Source organism: Branchiostoma lanceolatum, chromosome 5 (assembly GCF_035083965.1).
Source record: "Branchiostoma lanceolatum isolate klBraLanc5 chromosome 5, klBraLanc5.hap2, whole genome shotgun sequence".
Classification (NCBI taxonomy): Eukaryota; Metazoa; Chordata; class Leptocardii; order Amphioxiformes; family Branchiostomatidae; genus Branchiostoma; species Branchiostoma lanceolatum.
This window is the reverse complement of record NC_089726.1, coordinates 9,981,158-10,007,227: the sequence shown is the minus strand read 5'-3', so window position 1 is coordinate 10,007,227 and position 26,070 is coordinate 9,981,158. Positions and strand designations below refer to the sequence as shown.

General features: G+C 42.8%; 1 protein-coding gene across 1 annotated transcript; it reads right to left on the bottom strand.

Annotated features, from left to right (window-relative positions):
* Positions 1–279: 279 nt before the first annotated feature.
* Positions 280–26,070, bottom strand: LOC136434963 (sodium- and chloride-dependent GABA transporter 1-like). The gene is made up of 15 exons (XM_066428096.1): positions 25,928–26,070; positions 13,286–13,603; positions 10,713–10,844; positions 8,589–8,676; positions 8,212–8,352; positions 6,650–6,782; positions 6,077–6,211; positions 3,984–4,087; positions 3,067–3,191; positions 2,765–2,877; positions 2,216–2,347; positions 1,869–1,971; positions 1,549–1,649; positions 1,021–1,188; positions 280–585 (listed from the first exon to the last, which is right to left on the bottom strand). The coding sequence occupies exons 2-15, from the start codon at positions 13,524–13,526 to the stop codon at positions 421–423; spliced, it is 1,881 nt and encodes a 626-aa protein (XP_066284193.1). The 5' UTR covers positions 13,527–13,603; positions 25,928–26,070; the 3' UTR covers positions 280–420.

Sequence of the window (26,070 nt, the reverse complement as noted above, 5' to 3'; positions counted from 1 at the left end):
TTTTTGTTATGATCCTATTGTTAAGGTTGCTCCGCTCAAATCAATCAGTTTTGAGTGAGACTCTTGGTCCAAACAACTGTCTGCTTCCATTTTTCTGCTTCCAACTGTCAAATAAAGTTCTCCTGACTCTTGATTACTTTACCGAAGCTTCTCGAGTACCTCTCTTCAGAACATTCAATGTTTGGGTTTCTTTCTAGTCCTACCAAAAACATTTGAGTGGAGCAGCCCTGACATCTTTCTATGAAGTCTCCATCCCTTCCAGTGTGTTCGAACGTTCCTAATATCCACTGCATGGGGACCAGACTCGCTGTTGTTCAATTGCGAATCGCCAGATGTCGTGTTAACAGGAACACACAGCAGCCACCCGCTGGTATCTCCCTTGCACAGCTTGGTCAGAAATCACATGCTCGAGAGACAACGTCATACTGCACTACAGTGCTCCACCTTGTCATCGGGAAGTCCGGGGTTTGAGGCGGGTTGGACCTTCAGCTTGATGTCGTCCACTCCGGCCTCGTACCGGACCTCGGCCGTGGCGCTCCGCGGGAGAACGCCGTCCAAGTTGGGGCGCACTGTGGCCCAGAAGCGCTGGGGGAAACGGTGAAAAAGACTTTAGTTGATATGTGGCAAACCAACAACACCATCCGGTCACTGACGATGCTGTCTGCAAATTATGTCCAGTTGCTTGCCGGTAACTGTTCTTTGGAGCAACAACACCACCTTTGTAGTATTTGCCCAACCAACCAATTTCAAGCGAGGCACGAAAGACATTTCATAGTTGTTTCTGGTTCCTTGACAGATAGAAAACAACAACGCAGGGAATGTTAAAATCATGAAAGGTTTTGTGGAGGGTCATTTACTTTAACCTTCTCCCTGCTGAAGTGGCCTGCGAGTGGCACCACTTCGGCGAGTTTCGTTACTACGGCGAGTTTCGTTACTACGGCGAGTTTCGTTACTACGGCGAGTTTCGTTACTACATAGCGAAGAGAAGGTTGTAACTTTATGCTGTGGAACGAGTCTCACCTCTCTCAGCGTGCCTGGAGTCACGGCGAGCTTGTAGATGGCATAAGCGGGGATGATCAGCATAGAGGACAGTCCCAGGAACCAGCCGATCACCTCCCCCCACACCGGGTACAGGTAGTCCACGTACTTCAGCCGCTTGTACTGGACCAGGCTGAAGAAGAAGGTGAACTGCAGGCGGGAAGAAAAAGACCCACAGTCAAGCTACGCATTTTTCTAAATCAATAGGCAAGGATACGCCGGGCAACAGCTACTCAAGCAATTGTATAGAATTTGAAAACGGTCAGACGTTTAGCATCCAATACATTCCGTCAGCGACACTGGACGAAACAGTAGTATCAAATGCCTGAAACGTCTGACCGTTTCCGAATTCTATCCAGTACCTTGAGTACCTGTTACCTCACGACGTCACGTATCGTATTGCCTGGATGTCTAACCTTCATCGACGTAGCAGTAGGCAAAGATATTTTGTGCAGATTACCTGCACCCTGAAAGGTAAGAACTGTACAAGATGAATGTTTTGGAACGTACCAGACAGACCGCAGGGGTGAGGAACAGCCAGCAGACCTTCCACCATCGTGTCGGCCGGTAGCCGATCATGTCTTGAATGTTGTCGTAGAAACGATCAACGCCTACAAAAATGACGAAGAAATCACTGCAGCTTTTTTTTGCTGTGTCTCTCTGTCCCTGTCTATCTCTATTTATGTATCGCTCGTATGTATACACATATTCTAGAAGGTACCAAAAATCAATTCAAATAGGACGAGTCATATATGCATAATGAATAATCATGTGTTTGTCACTGTATCTTATCGCTAAGTGTCGGAATGCTTGTGATCCGTCCGACTCACCATATCCCCAAGAAATCGCGGTAACCTCGAAGAAGATCAGGAACAGCAGACTCATCCCGCTGGCTGAGTAGTAGTTGAAGAGCTCGAAGACGTATATGCCTCCCTGGATGAGATGAAATATGTTAGGACTTAGCGCATAACAGCATTAAGTGCTGAATAGAATCCCGTTGCTTTACGTCGGTAGCCAGTTGTACAAAACATGTCATTGAGCGCTAGCCTGTCATTTCAGTGCTATTTAAAAGGGGCGATAAAGAAAAGATGAGCTATGTTCAAAGACTCGTCGGTATTATGGATACCACAGAGTGTAAGCCTGATGCTGACATGAGAATAGCTTCTTCCCAACGCACCTGAGTGATTTGAGAGAGTCCGATGAGGTAGGAGATGAAGCTGACGCCAGCGATGAACAGTTCCTTCCGTCCGCGGAACAGATGCGGCCACTCGTCAACCACAGCCGTGATGAACCCCTCCAGTGTACAGAACTGTACAACGGGAAGAACAACTCAAGTTCCTGACATTAACCGCATCACGAAGAAGCAGCAATACACATGACTGCCCAGCCCTAAAATCACTACCTACCGTAGACTGAAGGAACAGCACACTAACCTGACTGTCCAGCCAACATGGTAGCATCGAGAGGAATCAATAGCACATGTACCTGACTGGACCGTCCTGTCCTAACACTAATACTAACACTAACTTTAACATAAACATCAATATAAACATCATTGAGCATAAAAAGAAAAACAGCACATTTACCTGGCTGTCCAGCCAAAACGGTAACAATAAGAGGAATCAACCGCACATATGCCCGACTGTGCAGTCATCCTAAAACTAACTTTAACGTAAACATAAACAAAAACATACCCATTGAGCATTTTCAAAAACAGAACCCGTACCTGGCTGTCCAGTCCTAACATCAGCAGCATGAGGAAGAAGCAGATGGACCAGAAAGGAGAGATGGGCAGCTGAATCACCGCGGATGGGTACGCCAGGAAAGCCAGGCCGGGTCCTGGATTTGAAGAAGAAAAAAAGAATTGCTGCAAGTATAGCATAATTCTATTGTTACATGCTTTAATGTTAGTCTATCATGGTAAATCTTAAAGAACTAACTCCCTTTTAGTAGATAGATGTATACATACAATATGGTATAAGATTACATGAGGTGTGTTCTGCCTAGACATGAACATCGTCTCCCTACCTGATGCCGCCACCTCGCTCACATCCTTGCCCTGCACGCTCGCCATGAACCCGACGACAGAGAAGACCACGAAGCCGGAGAACACGGACGTGCAACTGTTGACGGTGCACACGATCAACGCGTCCCTGGTAGCATGTGGGTGACATTAGGAAACAATCTTTAAAACGCTGTACGTTGAACGTTGATTAAAACTCCCTAGCTCTAGGTATAGCTCATGACATGCTCTTCATTATCGTTCGCAAATAGATAGTTTAATCACCTTGGACGTCGACAAACGCAGACTATTTATGATGCGTAGGCGAGCGCCCCCTTCTTGACCATGCGTCATGTCTCATTCAGCATTCCACATTTACCCCCGTACCGTATCAAACTTCTCAACTTCATCTCTCAGAAGATACGACGCAGATGGATAGCGGTGGAGCCTGCCGCTTTACTCATGTCTAACCCTGTAGGTGATCTGTTCTTTATCTCGCAAGGCCAGCCACAACGGGAGCTACTTGATTGACAGGTTGCCCTTTTGCCTCTATGAATATCAATGGCCCTTTGAATTCGGTTAGGTTAGGAAAAGGGCAGAAGTGCGGCAATATTATGGCCGCAGTAGCGAATTGAAATGCTTCCGGAAGACTCCAGTGTTCACATGCAGAGACCGCATTTCAAATGCTTAAAATACAGGATAGAGTCAAGCAAAACATCCGCGCACGAAGACCTCCTCACCACCATGTGTCACGGCTACCGGGACTAGCCCAAACTATCATGCAATGGTAAAGACGGGAGGATGATAGAGATTGGTCCATTGAATAACACAAAGTCAAATATTAAGAAGAACAGAAAATCGAGAAAGGTGGAGAAAACTTGTTGCCCCCAACGGTCAAACACTTGGACTAACGGCTAGCTGAGAGATGGGATGAGTGACCTACTTGTAGACGTTGTTGTGGTACTGGTTGTAGCTGCCCAGGGCGACCAGGGAGCCCAGGCCGATCCCATAGGAGAAGAAGATCTGCGTGCTCGCATCGATCCACACCTGCCGAGGATTACAGGAGGGATTAGAGTAGTACATGTGTTGTGGTGCGATGTATCCCTCAATAGAAGTGTTTGGGAAACCTAATCCGGGTGGATTATGTCAGATGAGGATCATATGACGTGTAGCATAGATGTCTGTTCAAGAATGTTAGAAATGCTTGTGGATAGCAACTGTTTCCTTGCCTGGTGAAACTGCAGTCGTGAGAAAGACGAGAGAATTTTTAAATTACTTGATACTGTTTCTACCCTTAGAAGACAAAAATAGCATGACTAACTGAATCTTCCTGTTTGATTCTAGTTTTTGTCATCTAAATGTCGGTTGTCATCACCCAGGCTTGATGACAGACAAAGCAGTGCAAACTCTGGGAACGAGAAGGATTTATTACAATATGTAAAAGTTCATAATTCCTTAAGAAACGTAGCTTAATCCCTTATCATCGACTGTGTCTCTACTGGATATATTCTGCGCACACGAAGCACTCAGCTCTGAATCGAATCGGTTGGTTACATATCAAAGAAAAGTTGAATAGATCCGAGCTTGGCCTCAGGCAAAAAATGTCATCTTCCCGCCGTCATCTTCAGTAATTAAAGCCCATTATTCAAGTCCTGTCAAGATATTGACGTCACCTCTGCGAAATGTCTTTGGCTCCAGGAACCGTCTGGTTTCGTTCCACATGAATGCAGTAAATGTCACCAGATGAAAAGTAAGATATAAATTTAAAAACTGAAATACTGTCATCGTCTTTGCTAACAAGTCACGTTTGACGAAAGTTCTTACACAACAGGGAATATTGCAAGTGATTTCGCCTCTCTCCGCCTTGTCAGGGGCGAACACGAAACATACAAACGCAAGAAGAATTTCAATGTTTGCAGGCAAAAATCAACATTGCAAGCATGTACAAGCGTCAAGTGGATCACACTGTAAGCAGTGACTTTTCCATGTATTTTGCTTTAATTTCGTATCAATGCATCAGCACAGTTCAAAATAACTTGAGTATAACCTTGGATATGATTAGAAGTTAAGAACTAAACATTTGCGCGCCAACGAGTCCTTTGTCTTCAGTTGAAAGCAAGCTGAGATAATTTCTAACCCTTCTCGGCTTTCTTATCCAGTCATACAGATATAAGCCACAATTGGTGGATCATCTTTTAAATCTATTAAGAGTTCGCGAGGTTGCGATGACACCGAAACGTAGCGCCCGGGGCAATGGTGATACAAAATGGCTGTTGACCCGTACACGTGTTGATGTTATCCTTACCAGATATCTACACATTCCCAGCCAAATTGTGTGGTCTACAATACAGTCACGCACAAGCAGCTAGAGCCTTTGTCATTGGGATTCAGTCGTGCGAGAATGGCATTGACAGCTAGATGATTCCTAGTCTAACATTTGCTCCAGGACATGTCTCAGTAAAGCCTGTGAAGTGACAGTGGTGTATGAAAGAGTGAGGTGATATGAAAAAAAAACCTGTCCCGATACACTTCAACGCGTCTAACGGATCTACAGCCCAGGGTTACAGTATATATGTGTATCTGATCAATAAAGGCTAGGTTTATGAACTGATAAACTTACTGACGGGAATCCGAATCCATGTGGTAATGGAGGCATCAAAGCTATGCTGGTGTTAGCTCACGGTTAGACACATTTTGAAAGAAAAAACACTGTCGGCACCGAGGTCTATAGCTATAATCATCTGTAGTAACGGTTTCAGAATTTCTTACCGGGGATTATTGTAAGTAAGTTTTGGGGATTAAAGACTTTGAAAAGAAAACTTAAAAGTTCCCAAGCTATTTGTACAGGTGCAAAGAAGCATATAGAATCCATACATTAACAGCCTTAGATATACCGTAGCCCCGAATAGCGCTGCAATCGGAAATGTGCAAGGCAGTGTGGTATGTTGACATTTTACACTTAACTTTCCTTCCAGAGGGAAAGAATAATCTAAAGGCACTGTCTTGCTGCAAACATCAGGAATAGACTGTACGTACCTTAGAGTCCAGAAGCCTCTCGAACTTGGGTGTGATGTAGAACATGATGCCATCGTAAGCCCCGGGGAGGGTGACTCCGCGGATGAGTAGAATGAACAGCACGAAGTAAGGGAACAGCGCCGTGAAGTACACAACCTATAGGAGGGCAGAGAGAAAGTATTGCATTCACCGTGTGAATCTTGAAGAAAACTTGACCTATGCAAGGTGTAGAAGATATTTGCAAGCAGCAATTATACAGCAATTATTGTCCCTCGATCTGCTCTGCCTCGGAAAAAAAATCAGCAAAACTCCCAGAACCTTTGTCTAGTAGCTAAACTATAACGAAACGAAATATCATGATATGTTGGTATGAATGTAACTTAAGTCGAGAAACATGTTTTCTGTGAGTTCACAAAGGATTCCCCACCCCTAAAGACAAATAAGACAATTCCACGTCTACTTATCAAGTTCTTGATCACACATTAGGACTGCTTGTCTGTTGGGATCATCCGATTGTTTCTGATATCGAAATAAGACGTCACGACAAATTTTGTCCAAAGACAACACTGAAATTACGTGTGGTTTTCCCCGTACCTTCCCAGTCCAACCCACGCCCTTCCATATGCAGAAGTACACGATGATCCAGGCCAGAAGCAGAGTCAGCGCCAGCTCCCAGCGCACATGCCCGGGCTGGTGGAGACCATCAGTCATCTGGAGTACTCCTCGCCTGGAGAAAAATATAACATGTTTGTGTCATATGTCAGGGAACGGGGACTTGGTAATACCCTGCACAATAGTGTAATATCTTGTGCTGCTTTTCCCACACAAAAATGAGGGGTCGTCCATAAGATAAGCTGGCAGCAGACGATTGACAGAGATCTCCAGACAGCGAGCAGAAGATGGAAGGATGCGATGAGACTGGCTGAAGACAAAACGTGCTGCATGGACTTCTCTAACTGCGACATGCCTCTAGATCTAACTAAATCTAAGTCTACATTTTCCCTAAAAGAGCACCCCTTTAATTTCAAGCGATGAATTGATATTTAACTAAAACTTTATCTTACTTTTGGTTCTCTATTGGACTATCTAAAGCCTGGTGAACCACAAATCTTGTTCAGTCACTGACAAAAAGGCAGTGGATGCTACCTAAAACGTCTGACCGTTTCCAAAATCTATCCAGTTGTTTGAGTAACTGTTACCTTGCGGATAGATTGATATGTTTACTACTTTTGCCCGCGTGTCATTATTTTCAAGTAATCAGTCGTGATGCAGGTTTAATTACTCTGCCGTGGATGAGAGGTAGTCCCTGATGCGAATGAAATCCTATTAAGTAAAGTAAAGAAGGACATGGCTGGCTCATCAGAAAGGACGGTTCTGATTGGCTTCACGTTATCTAACGCGACTTTTCATTTACTGAAGGCCAGATACAGAAAATGAATCACGATGTCGCTGTACACTCTACTTACAGGTTATAAAGGGGGGAATCGTAAATTCTCTGAGTCGATTTTTCATCATCGTATAGAGTAAGGAGTTCGCAACCTGTTCGCAGTGTTAGATTTGTGAGAAAATGTGTGGGGATCCCGATGTGCATTACGGTTCCATCAGGATAAGCTTCTGCACAGCATCAGAGGGATGAGTTGTAATACATTGATCTAGAACAGAGTAAGTAATCATCCTGAAACTGCTTCTCACGTCGAACTCATGATCATACATAGGCACGGTAGTCCTGCGACGCGAGCACTAATGTCAGACACGTGTCACCGACATGTGTTTGAATTGGTTGAAAGTTACTACCCATAACTATATTATGTATGACACATTTCAGAACAAACCACCAAAGTTCACTGTAAAATTGGTTGAATGCTATGAATAATTACTGTCACATGACACAGAGGGGTCTACAGATGTCACAATTTGTATTCAGTGTAATCATTTCCTGCACAGATGCAAAGGGTATGTCATATGCTGCCTTTCTGCTGTTCTGCCTTTCTGACAAATATTAGTAAGATGTTAAGTTGGTTATAAAAACATTTCTGTTTGAAAGTTGTTTTGCTTTCTGATGACAAGAATAACAGTCTTGATATCTGGTCTTTTATCTTACTTAATTTCCGGTTTTTATATTGGTAGTATATAATTAATGTAGGTCTAATACTCACTCCCAAAACTCCCTTGTAGAGTCTGTCAAGTTGGCGGTCTCGTTTTTGGTCATGTTACTGAGGATGGTGAAGTTTGTGAAGCAGTTGGGAGTGTTCCAGGCGTTTCCACAGTGCTCCCATGGCAGAACAGACTGAAACGAACTGAAAAGACAAATTCATGATGCATTATATAAAATGCACCACTCAGTATTCATAAACCAATATACTATATTCTAAATTGCTGTATCAACAACAAATCTGTTTGTCATATCTCATAGCTTTGCATTAGTTTTATCTGCATTGCTCTGTAAAGTCTCTCAAATGATGCATAAGGCAAATACCAGAATTTGTACATAACGTCTAGCTGACGTCAGGCTACATGATTCTGCTTGTCTGACCTGAAGAGGTAGTAGAGAGTCCACGCGATGATAATGATGTAGTAGATGTTGAGCCAGAACGACACCACTGCAGCCGCATAGCCAACACCTTAGGGGACGGACATAAACATGCTTCACAATTATCGTCGCAACCAAAACATTCTGAATATTGCAACCACATAAACTGTATACATGGTGAACACATCACAGGAACATAAACATAAAACGTGAACTAACAAACCAAAACCTTCTAAATATTGCAATATTCATAAACGTGGTGAACACGTCACGGGTACATAAACTTCGAATATGAGCTACCATAACCATAATCGGAACAGACACGAAACCAAGTCAAGATTACTGAACAAATGTCTCGTCTGGAACTAGTTTATTATACTTAATATCCCCTAGTATTTATACAGTTGTTAACTTCTCAGCAAACTGCACCGCCCTTTGACAGTGACAAATTGAGTAAGGAGACTTCGTTTATTTTTCATGACATGAATATTGCCTTTATCAATCACAGACGAGAAGATTTGCAAAGTTGCAATTTCAGGCCCATCCCTCGGCGCCGAACTCTCATCTTGAGTCATTACTGCAGGAGCAGGCGTTTATTAGACTGCGCTGTCGCTTTTATTGACTAGAATGTAGCTTGACAAAGGATTATGTTTGGGTAAGGATAAATAGCTTGTAATTAGCTAATAAAGCCAATTTCTACTCCTAAATGCATCACGGCTCTCGGAAGAATTTCCTTTTTGATTTCAGACTAGCTCTTGTTATGACTAAGTGAGAAGTATCTGACAGAATCGTTTCATAACAATCATTACAAATTGCTACCTTGTGAAGTACATGTACGACAGCACGAATCATGAGTCAACATCCGGGTACCTCCTGGATTGCATTCTGGGATATCTAACCGAAAGCTGTAGGATATGTTAAGCCCGGGCCATGTTAGCAAATATCTACCGTTAGGCGAATGAATCAACCCCAAAACTATTATTGTTAGTGGAATGAGACTGCGAAGACTTTTGGATAATTGGAAATTGGGTTTCCTAAATCCTAAAAGAGTTTACGTTGTAGGCCTTATCATAATGGATCCTTCCAGGACTCATTTTGCAAATACAAAGTTCGTAGATGACCCTATGAAAATGATCTGTCAGTGAAATAAAACAATGCAAAATTCTGAATAACTCTAGTTTAGTATGTATGAATGAGTGCCTTGTCATTGACCTGTAACTGCTCGATGTTGCAAGCAAACAGTGCCCCTCCTCCTCCTGGAGGCGAACACATCTTAACGTTTCACGGCCCATGCCCATCAGATGACATATGATGTGATAGCTGCCTTAACCTTACGTCTGACCAATGTTACGCTTGTAGGATGTATAGAAGAGGTGGCTCAAACGGACTAGCCATGATTCCACTTGATACCCGTTTAACAGGTCGACCTCATTATTGCAGAAGATAAGACAACATCGCCTGCGTCATACGGGACCTTTGGGGTTCGTTTCTGAAGAGAAGCGTGAGTTAGGGGATTACGGCCTGCTTTCCGCGGATTTGGGGAAAGGTTTCTTTCTAATACCCAAACGTATCTAGGTCTAATTCTCACGGTTCTCATCAGTTGTTTTGACGCTGATGGTAGACTATCTCGTACTGGACTAGAACAGAATCACATGACCCACACACTGTAACATATTTCGTTCGTTCGTTCGTTCGTTCGTTCGTTCAGACCCTTGTAGTGCCGAGTTACTAGTGGCACATAGGTCAGCAATTTTCCTTACTGTTTCAGTATCAGGGCATTTTTTAAAGGGAGGGGTTGCCAGCCCTTCCCCTTTAACGTACTCGAGGCACCTCCGGCGAACACGGGACCCCATTTTACGTCCCTTCCAAAAGACGGGTTCTGCCCCAACTAAAATGCCCTGCCTAGGATTGGTCTCCAAGTTACCAACTAATTGGAACCAGGAGCTTAGCTGTCAGGCTGCTACCAGCTGAGGTGCAGGGACATTCCCCGCGACACATCTAAGTGACCTTAAACATTCCGGAAAATAATTTCTGGTAAAACTATCCTTCATATGCTATTCTCACTTGTTTTCTTTAGCTGATGTGGATTACTCTGTACAAAGGGTTATTGCATTGAGATGAACATACCTTTGAAGAGCGGGCATATCTTCCAGATGCCCAGCCCACCTATGCTGAGACACTGGCCCAAACTGGTCTCCAGGAAGAAGAGGGGAATCCCCGCCAGGAACAGCGTCAGGAAGTACGGAATGAGGAAGGCGCCTGGAGAGAGGGGCAGGGTTAGAATACAGTTGTGCGAACTTCTGCAGGTCTACAATGATCACAGTTCCTTATCATCACAAGGCTTCTTTAGTTCGAAATTAGAACACATCACTGAAAGACAAAAATCTTGATACCTTGGAACCTTTCACGATATCAAGTACCAGTGAATGTTTGGACGCTGCAAGCTGTACCGTTAGATAAACACAAAATCATTCTTACTAAGTCTTCGTAATGTTCTCTTATACTATGCTGTACCGTATTTTGTAACGAAAATATTCATGTGATGGTGTTTTTAAATTCACATATTACAATCACATATTTTTATTGTTAAGGAGAAATCTATTATATGCTGTGTTATTATCTTTTTGGCCAACAGATCCGACTGCATGCATGTTTTTAGCTTGTGCGTCTTCTCTGTTTGAATACCCTTGTTGTATCCACGACCTTTCACACATCGTCCCGTCTTAAGCTTGTTCGAAACAAGGCGGAACACGACAAAAGAAGCATTATTCCCAGCGGTATTCAGGCCGCACCAGTAGATTCCCGACATTTGACCGGGCGCTATTGACTCTTGGCCTTTGCCGCTGTAGCTCCCCTCCCGGGTCAGTGACCTCGATGGAAAGTTGTGAGTTCTAAATGCCAAATGCATGCAAAGGCATGTAGGCGTACTCCAATGTAGTTTTGGAAACATCTGCTAGTTGTTAAACACATTTACCCCCTAGTATGATTGTCCTTGTTGGGAAACAGGGTTGTCTTTAGCAATGTCTGTCGTTTGCGGTGAAACTTTGCAATCTTACGATACTTGTTTTCGCTGACGTCAGAATATGTTTTCAAAATTGACTGCAAGAGTATTCTTTTCTGTCAAACAAGAACATTGATCAATGATAGTGAATAGAATTTGAAATCCTGGTTCCTCTCTAATTAACCGTAATATGAATCTTTCGTCAAATCCATAAAAACGATGCAGAAATATTGCGACGTTGCATCAAGAGGTTCGTCTGCGATTTTCTCCTCATATAAGCTTAAAATTTGAGCGTGAATTGACAATATAGAATAATATAGATATATAAATGTATTCTCTTTTATATGGCAAATTGAACCTAACTACCGCGGAGTCTGCATTTCTTATTGACTAAGATAGACGATATATCAACGAAGGATGTAATTTCGAAGACAGCTTGATTATATGCTGCGGGAATAACTTTTACATGAAGGATTGCAGTCGTAATAAAACATATGTATTGGCAATAAAGGGACCTGTGGTGATTTCTAAGAGCTTTTTATGCGACATTTACATGCAGTTGCCGGCGCATTAGCTATAAAAGAAAATAAGCGGTAAAATTGGCATGTGCTTGAGGAATTGGCCTCGGCTAACTAAGTAAATAGTTCAGCTTTATTGGATTCGCCATACGCGATAGAAAGGAAAACGTCAGTGTGGTTATAGATAGAGAAAGACATGTTGGAAACATCGCCTCAACATCAAACATTTATGATTGTCGTCTCGAACAAAGCTCGCTCAACAATACAGACAAACACCTCAATTGATCAAGCATTCGGAATTCTACTTTTGTGTTGTTCTAATTTTGGCGAAAAAGTACAATGAGACGAAAGACATATGCCTTTTTTAAGCTATGAAGACAGAGTAGACAATCTCGTTACTTTTACTGCAAAGTTGACATTCTAAGCAATTTTGAATACGATTTTGATATAGATAAGAATATATATTAGTTAAATGTTGGGTGGAGACATTTCATGAATTCAGTTTCAATGGAAAGAACGGAAACTAAAATCAATATGAATACGTGGCCAGTGTAAGATTCAAATTCTCGCTTTGAAAGAAACAGAGACTTTCGTAATCATCAAGTCCACGATGCTCTTTTTTTTTTCGTTTTCAGTCTCCAAAAATCAAACGCCCGTCAAGGTCAATGGAAGTACATTTTTGCCATCAGTTAATAGTCAAGGTCAGCACTAGTTCGTCATGACAAAGCTAGTGTTGGGTACGGGAGCAAAGACAAATACAGCTGCAGGAACGCCGTCCTTTGAAGTAGTTTAAGAATTCAGAAATGGTTCGCTAGTCTTAAAAGCGGGACGGACGTTATTATATGACCCGGCATAGCAGAGTGGAGAGACGGAGCGAGTCGGGTCTGGTTTGAGTCATAAAGACGGGTGGAGGCTAGTGCCGTGTTCACTACATCGTCCATCCCACAGCATAATGAGAGGCTTTTAACACTGATTGCACCGCAATTTTCACCACTACTGCTAAAGTTAGGGGCACACCCTGAATACAAATGACTCCTGTCCGACCGCCTGCATCCCCGCACCATTTAGAACACGACATAAAGTATTCATACCATCATAAGATACTTCAATACTTTGTTTTCATCTGGAAACCGTTATAAGATGTACAAAATGTGAATGTGAGAAGACGTTTATGAACTCACCCCCGCCATTTTGATAGCACAAGTACGGGAACCTCCACACGTTGCCGAGACCCACGGCGAACCCAACGCAGGACAGGATGAAGTCCAGTTTCCCCGTCCATTCTCCTCTCTCGGGAAGGTCATCCTTTTTCACCTCGGCTTCTTCGGGGTGGTTCTTCTCCGTGCCGTTCACCGCCGCTGTCCCGTCCTTGTCGACCAGGACGCCGTCTGCAAGTTTCCCGTCCTCTTGGCTGGTCTCCATGTCTGCTGTTAGTGTGGAAATCGCGCGCTCCCCGCCCGGCCGCTAGACCACCTCAGCGAAGCTCGTAGTCGCCCTGTCTAACGAAAACAGAAGGTGGTTCTCATTAAACCGGGAGATTACTCGAGTAAACACAAAGCATTAGTAGGTCAGGACTCCATTGCAAGTTTCGGTTTAACAAAGAGAGCGCACAAAAGGCGAAGAAGCCGTCTTTTTTCCCCCGGTGAAAAGAAAAGGTCTCGGAGCGCTTCTCTCTGACGTACAGGAATGCATATGTAGCTGCCCGAAATGACGGATCGACATCTAATGACTTTGAATGAGCTGCGCACGGATGGAATTTGCTGGGGAGTTACTGCGTTTGCATGATGAGAAGGCATACACACAGATGTGGAGCACAAAGAACAAAATCAGCCCTGCAGAAACGGCGAACCAGCAAGTAGGAGTATTTTCTCCCTGGAAACGAAGTAGAAAAATGTGCTATTTGCGCTTTTGCTAAGCCATTGCATGCCATTGACTTCACGACTCCCTAGAGCGATTTCTGATAGGGAAACACAAGTATCTGACCCTGCGGACTGACCCACAGGCTTGATCTAGATTATCAGCGACCTGGCGATAACGGGCTCCGAGATATGATAAAAATCCTTGGATGTTTGGAACCAGATTGTTTCCGTACATACGGCACACATATGAGCCTGTATTTGTCGGATGCAGGAGCAGGAAAATAACACGTCCCTCATGCTCAGTGTCCTACATCCGCGCCCGTGCAAAGAAAAGAGTCAAGCAACACTTAACTGTGACGACACCATAGTAAGATTGATGCTGTCACCGAACCGTGCATTTTAAGAGACAAAGGTCGTCTTGGGGTTGGAAGGCACGGCGAAACCATTTCGTTCTTAAGATTGCCTTCGTGAGCATTTGCGTTAGTCAACGCAAGTGATTGAAGACGGAAAGATAACATTCCAGGCAGAACACTCCCCTAAGCGGACGTTGATGGAAAAGGGTCCCCAGCTCTTTTGTGTTGACTTTTCACAGATGATGCATCAAACTAACGAGTCAATGGAGGCCGACATTAGAAGAATGCGTCATGTCGCAAGGCTCATATTTGATCTTGTGCACACGGTCTTAATCATAGTCCCCTAAATTTCCTTCTTCGCTTTTTGCAACGATTGAATTTTTTTTGGACAATCAAATTTTTTTTTTGAAACTATTACGTAGGCCATCTGTAGAGTCATATCCCTCCTCCTCCGGCTGTGCCTCTGTTCTGTACATTAGAGATACTTTTGGGAGGTGTAATAACCTTGAGAAAATGTTTTCTATATGTACATCAAAGTTTTCCTGTACTCTGATGTTACCAGTCATGTGCTTTTGTAAACAGAGACGTCATTGTGGAAGAGAACAACATAGCTATTTGGGGGGCTCAACAGAAAACATGTTATTCCACGTGTGACTTATCAAACATATCTGATTATGCGATCTCATTCTCAGCCGTAAATGTGTTTAAGATCTTTACTTTTTTTCACAGCAGCACCCCTCTCTTCAGTTATCCCTTCCCGCTATATTGCCATGGTCTCCGCACTATTCTTAAGTTTTTTTTGACTTCTTTCAGAAACCAAAAGCTGCAGCAAGTCTAATGTTGTCCGCAGCAAGTCTAAATTTTCTCTCGTTTGTTTTGACTTCTTCTAGAAAACGAACTGGCTCACGTAACGGTCGTAATGGCAGACACGATACAGGGACGTTTTGCCGTCTATCATACCACAGATATTTCTCTTCAACAACCAAGAAGGACAGAAGTGTTTATCGTTAAGTCAGCTGTGACATACATGTACATGCAGAACACATATCCTCATCGGACCTACCCACATCAACTATGCAGTTTCAGTCATCCGGTATCCGAAAATGCATTACAATTTCGCTTACTGACAGTTTTAATTGAACAATTACAGTAAGTCCATTATTAATAATTTCTTCAGTTGAATGCGTTAACGGCGGATTTTGAAATCATTCCGTCGATGACTTAATGCTGACAGTTTTAATTACTTTTCAGTTGGCGTCACAACAGTAGATGTCATAATAAGAAGTTAATGGTCTGTGAACACTCGACAAACATCAGGAACATCTGTGCCATCATAGTTTATGCTTTTATGATAACCTTGAGGCACAAACGAGTACTCAGAGCGGTTCAAGATATCTTCATTCGTACTGTACGTAATCAACAGCAGGACAAGGGTTAAGAGGGTGAAATTTGATAATAGAGGAAGTTTTGAGATCCATTAAATGTAAACACATGAAAAACACAGCCAAGATCTACTTGATGATTTGAGTATGTAAAAGTAGAACCCAGGCGTGGATGAAAACGCGCTCTTGGTTGAAGTATCTTCCCAGCTCTTTGCCGTGGCGTGCTCTGCTCACAGACTTCCCGAGCCGCCGCTTCACGGTGCGAATCACGGGAATCACTGACGCACCTGCTAACGTCAGCTGATGCTCTCGATGCTCCGCTTCAATCCCGTTACGCGTTACGCACATTAGGACGAACCGAAACGGTCGCTCAAGGGCATTTCTCCCTCTCTCCGAAGTTCCCCCGCAAAGTTAACATTCAGGCATGCATTCAGAACTTCAGTTTGTCTCGCAGAGAAAAGTAGAATTACATTTTGAAGGCGAGTTCAAATATTTCTGGGGACAAGAGGTTGCAAGGAAAAGTTTGTCTAATTCTTCGCCGAGGCCAGAGGCATACAGAAAAGTTTTGTCAAGATGAATGTAGATTGCTTTAGCGGAAGGCCGGCAAAGAACACTGAGAATAATAAAGCTATAGTTCAACAATTGGCCAGGGAATCTCAACATGATACATGAAAATATCATGTATCGGTAATTCCGTTTCTCAGATTATCATATCAATATTTGAATATCTCAAAATAATGTTCATGAGCCAATTTTGTTGAGAGAATCATTCGATGAAAACTTCTTGATAATCGCTGCTCTTAAAATTCAAGCATATAAAAAAGCACAAAAAAGCAATTTGAAGTAATGATTAAAGGCAAGACGTAACATTTCTGTAATGTTGCAGATGATTTGATAGGAACTAGTACTACACAAACCTGTTGATTCTGTGAGTATTTTTTGGCACTTACAGACACTCCATCCACCCATAGTATTCAAAAGTTTTCTTTTATAGTCCCCCCGCAGAGTAATAAACTCCACATGAGATATCAACAGCAATGACTGGTAATGTTGCCTGAAATGTTTTCAATAACACTTCAACGTACATCTCGTCTTCCCATTCAAGTCTTTTACATGTGTCAGCCATTCGCATTTCGTTCATTTACTCTTGATTACCTTCATCAAGTATTCATGCTATCTCTTAAAATGCATCATGTCCCTAATTACACCCCGCAATTTCGAAGTAGCGATGAAAAGGAGAAGTCCCATGAAAAATTCAGGAGCGCCAAGCTGTCTTGTAGCCGCGGGTATGATCCGAAGTCCGCCTGAAAGTTTTCCCATTACACGCACTGAGTCGTCTCACCCCGGCAAGGTCAGGCCTGACTGTCAAGCGTAACCTTGGATAACTTCTGTGGTCGAAGCTAGGATACACAGGCAACAACAACCTCTGGGGTCATGAGAGGTGAAACGTATAGACAAGAAATGTATTTGTCATATTCTGCTGTTGCGACGATAGACCATCTACTTGTAAAGGGTCTATACAGATGTTTAGCTGTCTAATCCACAAACGTAAACGATACTTATCTATCCTAACAGAAACATCAACATCTTGTGAGAATCTGACAAGTTCAACTTTACATGCCATATTGCTGGCGTTTAAGCGAACATCAAGAATACTTTTACAAAAACGGTTGTGGAGTATTTCAACTACACAGTAATCAAAATATATGATACTCTGTTCCCATATATTAAGTAGTTTTCTTCAACATGGTGCGTACATTTATAGGCAGGAATTCATAAAATCATTTATCAATAGCCCGGTCAACTGGGATCACATAAAACCATATCCTCTATATCCTCATCAATCTAGGAATATTGGCACTCACGTGGCTGACAAATCTCTCTATTCACCGGAGTAAGTCCAGATATACCTCAACCTTGAGTTAAATGTAGTTGAATCATGACTGGGCGGCTATCACGACATACGGGGTTTGACCAGTCTGCAGGGCATGTCGATAGACCCCTGATTATCTGTGTATAAGTTGCTTCCCGTCAGCCCTAAATCCTATAGACCGGTATCAGCCATGGTCAGAAGAATGATTACAACCATCTGCTTGCATCTGTCCGTGCGACAACATGGAGGATTGATCGCATTTTAAGCATGAAGAAAGTTTCCCGGTGTATTCCTACCCATTATAGTTGGGGTTGTCATCAATGTATTTTCTATAGTAGTAGTAGGATCATGTATTTTTTCAAAGACCTTTTAAATGTGACAAAGTACTTTTTTAGATTTATTCTACCGGTATCCAAAGGCAAACACAAACATGTCGATCCGTAGGCTCTGTGTTGATGACACATTTTGTATTCCTTATGTTAGCTGCGACGGTAAGATGTTAATGACAATCTTACCTGTAGACTTTGTGTTGATGATACATTTTGTATTCCTTATGTTAGCTGCGACGGTAAGATGTTAATGACAATCTTATCTTAATCAAAAGCACTGTTCAATCCAGGTAGCACAGGTTGGGACACTTATGTAACATGGTTGAACAAATCAATGCAGGTTTATACGAATCTCCTGACTTCCCGTTGAAGGCAGAAATTTACTGGGCTGCACCTAATCAAAGAACAGCACAGCGCGCTGCCTACATTTTAAGGGATGATCCCCTACACGGCTATCAGATACAAATCGCATTCCACATCGATCAGTTCATCAGAAAAGATTATATCACTAATCCGTACACAACGTGATGTGTTTTCACAGCGAGGAAAGCAAGTCCTGCCGTGCGTTTGCGGTCGTTTTTCAACTCACCGCTGTTCATCTTGGCGTTTTCAAAAGACGTTTATAACAAACATGCAGAATTCGTAAGATGCAACAATGCTGTGAAGTCGTAAATACGTACAAGCCACACACACACTTTGATGAGTAAAAGTATGGAATAATTGCTCATATGGGGGTTTAAGATGTTGATAAAATTGGAGCATGTGTCTTTATTTCAGATGGGTCATCAGTAAAGCAGACTTGTAGCTTAAAGGTTCGGCGATGTAACGAAAATGATGTAGATTGTTTATGAACTCAGATGCAATGCAAGTGCAATTATGCAACTGAAAGGACTTGAAGGTCCTATTCAACTTCATTCTAAAAGTTTGCGACTCAGGTTTTCCGTTCGTTGAAGTGTAATCACAAGTTATATTATGTCAACCATGTATTTGCATAGATGTGACTATTATATTTTAGCTAGATAAATCCCAAGAACTAGTTTTGTTAGATAGAAAGCTGTCATGTATGTGATGCTCGGATGTTCTGACATGCTTGCCGTGATATCAAATGGAGCGTACAGCATGTGACAAGCATAACGTTAATCCTAAAATATACGTGATCTCGAGCTTTAACGAGTCATTCATGTTTGTCGAAATCATCTGGAGTTGTTTTTTATGTTTACACAGTAATAATATATACACAATAAAGGTACAAGCTTAATACAGGCTGTCCATGGTCATTAAGCTAAGGCATAACGACTTTCACGAAAACCTTTCCATCACATGTTGTCACATTGAATTACGACATTCTTGTAAACTTTTCTTGTAAAGAAAAGCCATTCTTCGACCTTTCTTACGAAAGATTGAATAACTTTCGCCTTTCTTTTCAAATGTATAGAAGAATATGGTTGTATTCAGGGCACAAAAAGTGTGCGAGAGACTGTACTGTGTGAAAGATATTATCACACACAGCACGAATAACCTTGGCGAGTATCTCCGGGAGTCCTGACACTACTTATCTGCGTTTGATGGAAGAGGACATCAAGAGAGGATTCTCTTGTGCTCAAACAAAGTGCCCGAACGACGGCAGTTCCATTTCCCCTTGATGCCAAAATGGGTTTCCTAACCACGAGGTCTTCAATTATTCACAGATCCGTTTTGTGATCTGTCGGCGATCAATGGCAGGAGCGTACGGGGGATCTGCCTGCTACCCTGTCTGTAATCATCGGCTCAGCGGGAGTCTATCTCCCATCATTTTGTACTATTAACCCGCGGATATGGAAACATTTATCGACCTTACAGTGCCGAGCTGTGAGATGGGAAAGAGGCGCTAAATACATCCATCTCCTGCAGGGACGTGGCAGAAAAATAAGTCCCGACTCAAAAGCTGCTTTGTCACGCTGTCGGATCCGAGGAGAGCTATAAAGTTTGCATGAGAGACGGCAGGTGTTTCATAATAAGTTGTTGAAAATATCTTCTATCAAATAGAGGTTATGAAGAATACATAATGCATCAAATTTTGTCTTCGGATTTCTATCAAATTTTAAATACCATTTTAGCAATTACAATGATGCTGCCTATGGAAATCCATGTTCAAAATCAAATCAATCTGTTATCAAATGGTAAAATTAATATGATCAGACCCTGATTAACTTTATCGACATAAATCAACATCCTCTGCATTGAAATAGATGAAGTACCGCTTAAGCCGATTCCCGTATATCTTGCATCTGTTAGATGTATATTATAACTCACCGCTATCGAGGTCAAACTATCATACATTAATCTGCGAACAGCAGAGATTTGTCAACGAAAACAAACCGCAGACGTTCTATCTTATCTCATTGAATTTCCTTTGCTTACAGCGAGAAGTCAGTGCCATGAATTTCTTTCTCTCTAAATGATCGGCCCAGAGTTTCTCGTGACGTGAGACATAATGATCGTTTTGCAACCTCTTAGGCTCTGACGTCAATGGCGCTAACATAACTGCAGGACTGAATGTTTTATCAGCCATTCTGTCAGAGTAATGGAGAGCGTTCTGTATTGAGAACCAGGCGTTAAGTATTATCTTCATCAGCAGAGGACAAGAGTACGGGGGCAAATGACTTGATAAATCACTGGTGAAGATGGATTCAACGTAAGACTATGGATAACTATGTAGCTGTCAACGTTTTCGCTTTTAATTTACTATTGCAATCGTGTGAATCTCTAGAAAAAGTTATCTAACTGAAAAGAATGTGTCTGCTACTCCTCTATCTATCAACTTTCTTAGTGCCGATTGGGAAGGCGCAATGGAAAAATGAAATGATCTAAAGCAACAGCTGGTATTTTATCATAATACCTTTCTCCACATATAAGACATAGCACTCAACAAAGCATTAGGCTATGAAATGTGCATTTGCTCCTACTTAAAGAAAATCATCATTGACTCGCACCATCGCCCCCCGTAAAATACTCCCAACATTTAGTATGCCCCGTACAAACCGCGCCAGCGCCGCTTCAAACGCTTGGCGTCCCTTGAAAGCTTTTATCGAAGACGCAATTTGCAGCGCTAATGTGAGCAGCAACAAACGGCCTCCCACGGGAAGAGTAGATCTTTTGTAGCGAGCGGCATGGAAGTTTGACTTGTAATTAGTGCTACTATAAAGGAAAACACAAACTTTATAACCTTATTACTAAAAGGAATGTACACAAAGTATGAGCTTCTGGTTACAATGCCAATTTTCCGTTGTATTTGTAGGTTGGTACTCTCGCAATTGATTTTGAGATTTTATGTGAAACTTTGTCAGTAAAGTACTGCGCTAATACAGTGCGGCATCTTATTGTTCCTGTTACCGCCAGATGAAAAATGCATACGCAATTTTAGACTCGTTTCACACAACAAAAACGGAATCAGTCTTTTGTGGTCACTGGTCATGTCTGCCACCACTGAACATGTTGTTGTTCGCCCTGTAGTATCCAGTGGTACAAAGGTCAGCAAGTTTCCCTGCTGCTTTTGTACCAGGGTATATTCGTACAGGGAAGAGTTGCTAGCCATTCTCCCATAACCTGCTCGAGGCATCTATCTCTCCAACAAGGGACCCCTTTTTTACGTCCCTTCCAAAAGACGGGTGCTGCCCCAACCGAGTTGCCCTTTGTACGCAAGATTCGCGAGACCGGGGTCTTTCAGTTACTGACTAAGTGTTCCCAGGAGTTCAACAGTGAGACTGCAACCAGTTTAGCTACAGGGACAGCCATCTTCACTGAACATACTTACAATATAATTCGGTCGTCCCTGATCGTACGTTTTCAACACGTCACAGGGACCCTTGAAAGTTTCTGTATGACGCACGGCACTGAGTTAAGCTATGCACCCACCCGCCCTACCGGATGGGCTGATGACGTTCTGAATCTATTTTGACCCAGGCATAACAAATTGTGCAATTATGGCAAGTACAAGACGTCATGCTCCGGAAGACAGCATGGTATGGAGAATGGAAAGTACTAATCACTGTTTTCAAACCATCATTAGACGTTCCACGGTTATTTGCACTGTAGGAATTTCTGAATTGATCCTCCGCAATGCTGTGAAATTAAACGTAATTCTGTTTTCCACAGATGTGAGCACACTTGTTTCTTTACTTGTACTAATGAATTCTATCATGTCTTAGAACGTAAATGCAATATATCATCAGACAAAATGCTATCGTCAAACCACGTTCGTACCAGTGACATGTACTGATAAATTTTATCATGTCTAGGAACGCAAATGCAATACACTGACAGACAATATGCTATCGTCAAACTGCGTAACAGCTTACATTATTAGTATGTATGTTTGAGAGGCTTTGAACAATTTCCGATATAATGTATATCCCAATTCTCTTAAGCATTTACAAATGTGAAAGGAATTCCTTATAACTTTCTTTGCAGACAATGCTTTTAGACGACACTATAGCTATGTACAAAAAGGTGTGTTTTATTCTATTTCTATGTGTGTACATGTATATGCTTTGCACAAAGCGTTTAAAGACCAACATGCCTCGTGCTAAAGAACGAGCTAGCTATAGTCTCTCTGGGCCGAGAGAGCCTGAGTATTAAACTTGAAATTTGACCTAGAATGTTGCATCTGGATTGTACCATGCCGTATTTGTGCATTTAAGTCCCAGTCTCTTAGACTGACAGACAGACCATATATGTGCAGTGGCAGCAGCGCTGATATTTTGTTGGACTATAAAGAATATACAAAATATATTTCGTTACGACGCTGGCGCTTCTAACTTCAAAGCTCCCGCGGATCTTTTGGAGTTGATTGATAGCGTGTATGACGTGTGCAACCTGTTCCCCAGTACTCCCGCACCGGGCTCTAATGTGACACCATCCCCTGTTCGGTCAGCCATTGACGTGGAGCGCAAATGGGCAAATACGACTACAGCGATGGCAGATGTCCGCTATTATCCCTAGCAGGGAAATGCAATCAATTCAGACCGAGCAAATCGGCCGGTACTTAGGAACAGCATATCAGTCGTGAAAGTCAAACAAGGTCATACGACAAAGTTTAGCGGCGTATTTCGATGCAGCTTTGATACTTTATGGTAGGATTTGTATCTTGCGGGTTGCTAAGCTGCAAGCTTATGCTTCAGTGAAGAGTGAAGAGAATATTTCCGTTATCATTGATATAGGCAGACTATCATACTATGGGTACCTTAACTACATTTTCTGTGATAAGTGAAAAATGTTTTTATACGATCATATAGCAATATATAGCTACACGGAAATAGCAGCTAGAGTGCTTTAGTGATAAAGTTTAGCAAGTTTTGACGTGTATGCATGACGGTGGTAATTAATTGGATATTCTACTGTAGAACCAATTGTACACGTACACAAAAGTAAGCCTAGGAATAATCCCGATGTTTCAACCCTCACCTCATCCTCGATTAGCAAATACCACGAAACATCCCTTCGAGGCTGTCTACACAATATTAGCCATGATACCCGTAATTTTTAGGGTATGATCGGCACCAAGATGTCCGGTAAGAAAATCCCATTGCCGCCCTAACTCGATGCGGTTTCCCGCCGCATACAATCTCCTTACGACGCAAATGGGATGTTCTGGTAAACCGAAAGGCACACTGGCTGAGTTTTATCATCAGTAGAATTCAATTTCCATGCAAGGGTATTCCTAATTGTATTACTAATAATCGAATTTAGTCATTCGTTCGCTTTTTTTTTCAATTTGTTCTGTTTTGGTGTGCCTGCCAATGGTGCTGGGAGCGAAAGCCTCAAGGAAATTCACCCAATTGCCATTAACTCCCTTTTCTGTATTTGTACACCACGTACGTACCACGATGAGGGATAGAATTGATGATATGATTTAGACAACTCAGTGTCTAAGACGCTTTCCGAACCCCGCACACATTCTGCACAGCCACCACAGATTCAGCACCAAGGAGAAGAGGCAGTAAAAGCTCATGGACTTGCTGATGAGCTGCGTCCGTCGCGCCTAGGCTTTACTCTAATCACATCAGCGGAGCATGGCGGCATCCTGTAGAACTCGACAAGGTATTACCCTGCCCTGCATGCGGCCTGCAGATAAAGCTCAGCCGGGTAACGCAGGTCTATCCTTACCGAGGATTTGGGAAGAAGAGGAAATCGTCCTCCATGGGCGGTGCTAAGATAACCGCGCGGCGTTAGTTTGTATGCCGCCGCACGCCAGTGGGAATATTGACTTACCATAATCATACCTCAGGTGGAAAGTCTTCCGAGGGAAGTTCACAAATTTGCGCCTTGGCTTATCTCCGTGACCTGGGCATGGAAAACATGTTCATCCAGGCGGTACCAAACCACCAGCATCCCGGAAATGAAGTCAAGGTGAACGCAGACGTGCATGGGTGGTATAAACTCTGTTCCCTTCAAAGAGGAAAACTTCAAAACATGACTTTAGAGGGAACAGTGAAAGGGAGTGTAAGCCGCTTTGAAAGTAGGCATCTGCAATTCACTCATATTTCAGCATACCATCAGATACCCTACATGTTCTTTTTTTCTCTAAAATACCACTATAACAGGTGCAGAATCCAGTAGATAATGATGATCATTGCATCCAACATGTGAACATACAGATATCGTAGATTTCACAGTACAATAAAATCAAAACTTGCTCATTCCGTCGAGTGTACCGCCGGACTTAAGCTAAGTGCATCGCAAGGTTACAGAAGATCGACCGCTTTCTTGATTGTTTTTTTTTTCATACCCTTTCAAAACTTTCATAGCAACAGAGGCGCCGTTTCAAAAGTCTATATGTAAGGTCGACACAGGGTGTTGGAAGTAAGCCTTCGAAAGTTTTGCCAAAAAGCAATTACATATAAAATGTCAGACGGAACGAATTGCCGACGTTAGGCAGTGTTCAAGACTACACCTGTGATCTCAGTAGTATGGCTGTATAGCAACCTGCGTGTTGCCTTGCCATGAGGAGGTGAAGTTGAGTAAAGTCAGCGGCAACCAAGCGGATAATGTTAGTCCTGGCAAGCGCCTGTAAGCTAAAGTGAGTCCGTCAATCATGGCACCCAAGACGCCGACAACTGCGGCGTCGTTTTGGAATGCATGGCGGGAATGGCTGGTTGGGGACAGAATACACACAGAGCTTGTCCGTACAATTACGAGGCCGGCCCATCTTGCCGTCCGAGCCCACCGAACGACTCCCCCGGGCGGCGGATGATGGATCTCCGGACGGTATCTACACATCGTTATCGCGCTCGCGGAGGATCATCCCGAATAGAGGCAGATCATTTTTTTTCCACAAGACGAAGATTACACGAGGGTGGCCCTGGAGATATGAACCTTGGTGTCGTCCAATCTGTGCTATTACTTTGTGCTTGATAAACGAAGCATTACCTAAACGTATGGATAGGGCGTTCGGTTCGTTCTAAGCTATTACTCTGCGCTTGATGAAACAGGGCATCACATGGACATTTATAGAGGACGTGTACTTTTTCATAAGGGAGTACGTTATAAATACGAAGTGGCATGGCAGCGGGTGATTGTGAACATACGGTTTAATGGTACCCTCCCTGTTTTACGCAACATTACTCCCCTTAACGAGAGAAACCCCCTCGTGTGGAATCTCAGGTTCTATCGCGCAGGATGTAAATTATCAGCAGGCAGTGGTTGTGAAAATTAGTGAAGCAAAACACATTATTCTCCCAACTACCACGCAATCATGACACGCACTATCAATTCAAATGTGTTGATGGCCCCTTCCGCACCATTTTAGCGCACAAAAGCGAGAAAGTACGCCGGGATTTTAAAAGAAGAATCTACGCTGCAGCCTGTTGATTTCAAGAAGGAAGACATATCTGCAGTGGGAAGACTCAAGAGCTGTTGCTGCATTCTTAACCGACCTACTGATTTCCTTCATGGAACACCAGTGCATATTGTTTGAACATATACCTTGTATACGCAGACTTCAAAGAGAGGATAAACCAAAACAAGAAATAAAACCCAATGGGTCCTACCTGTTATCGCTGTTCCCCGCAGGCTACGAGTTCATGACCAGCAAGCCGATTCTTGAGCGCGAGCAATGTGACGAAAGTAAGGAGCTAGAGCGTTGCGTCTTCGCTCTCAGCCTGTAGCCCGTCTTTTCCCTCCTTAATTTCAG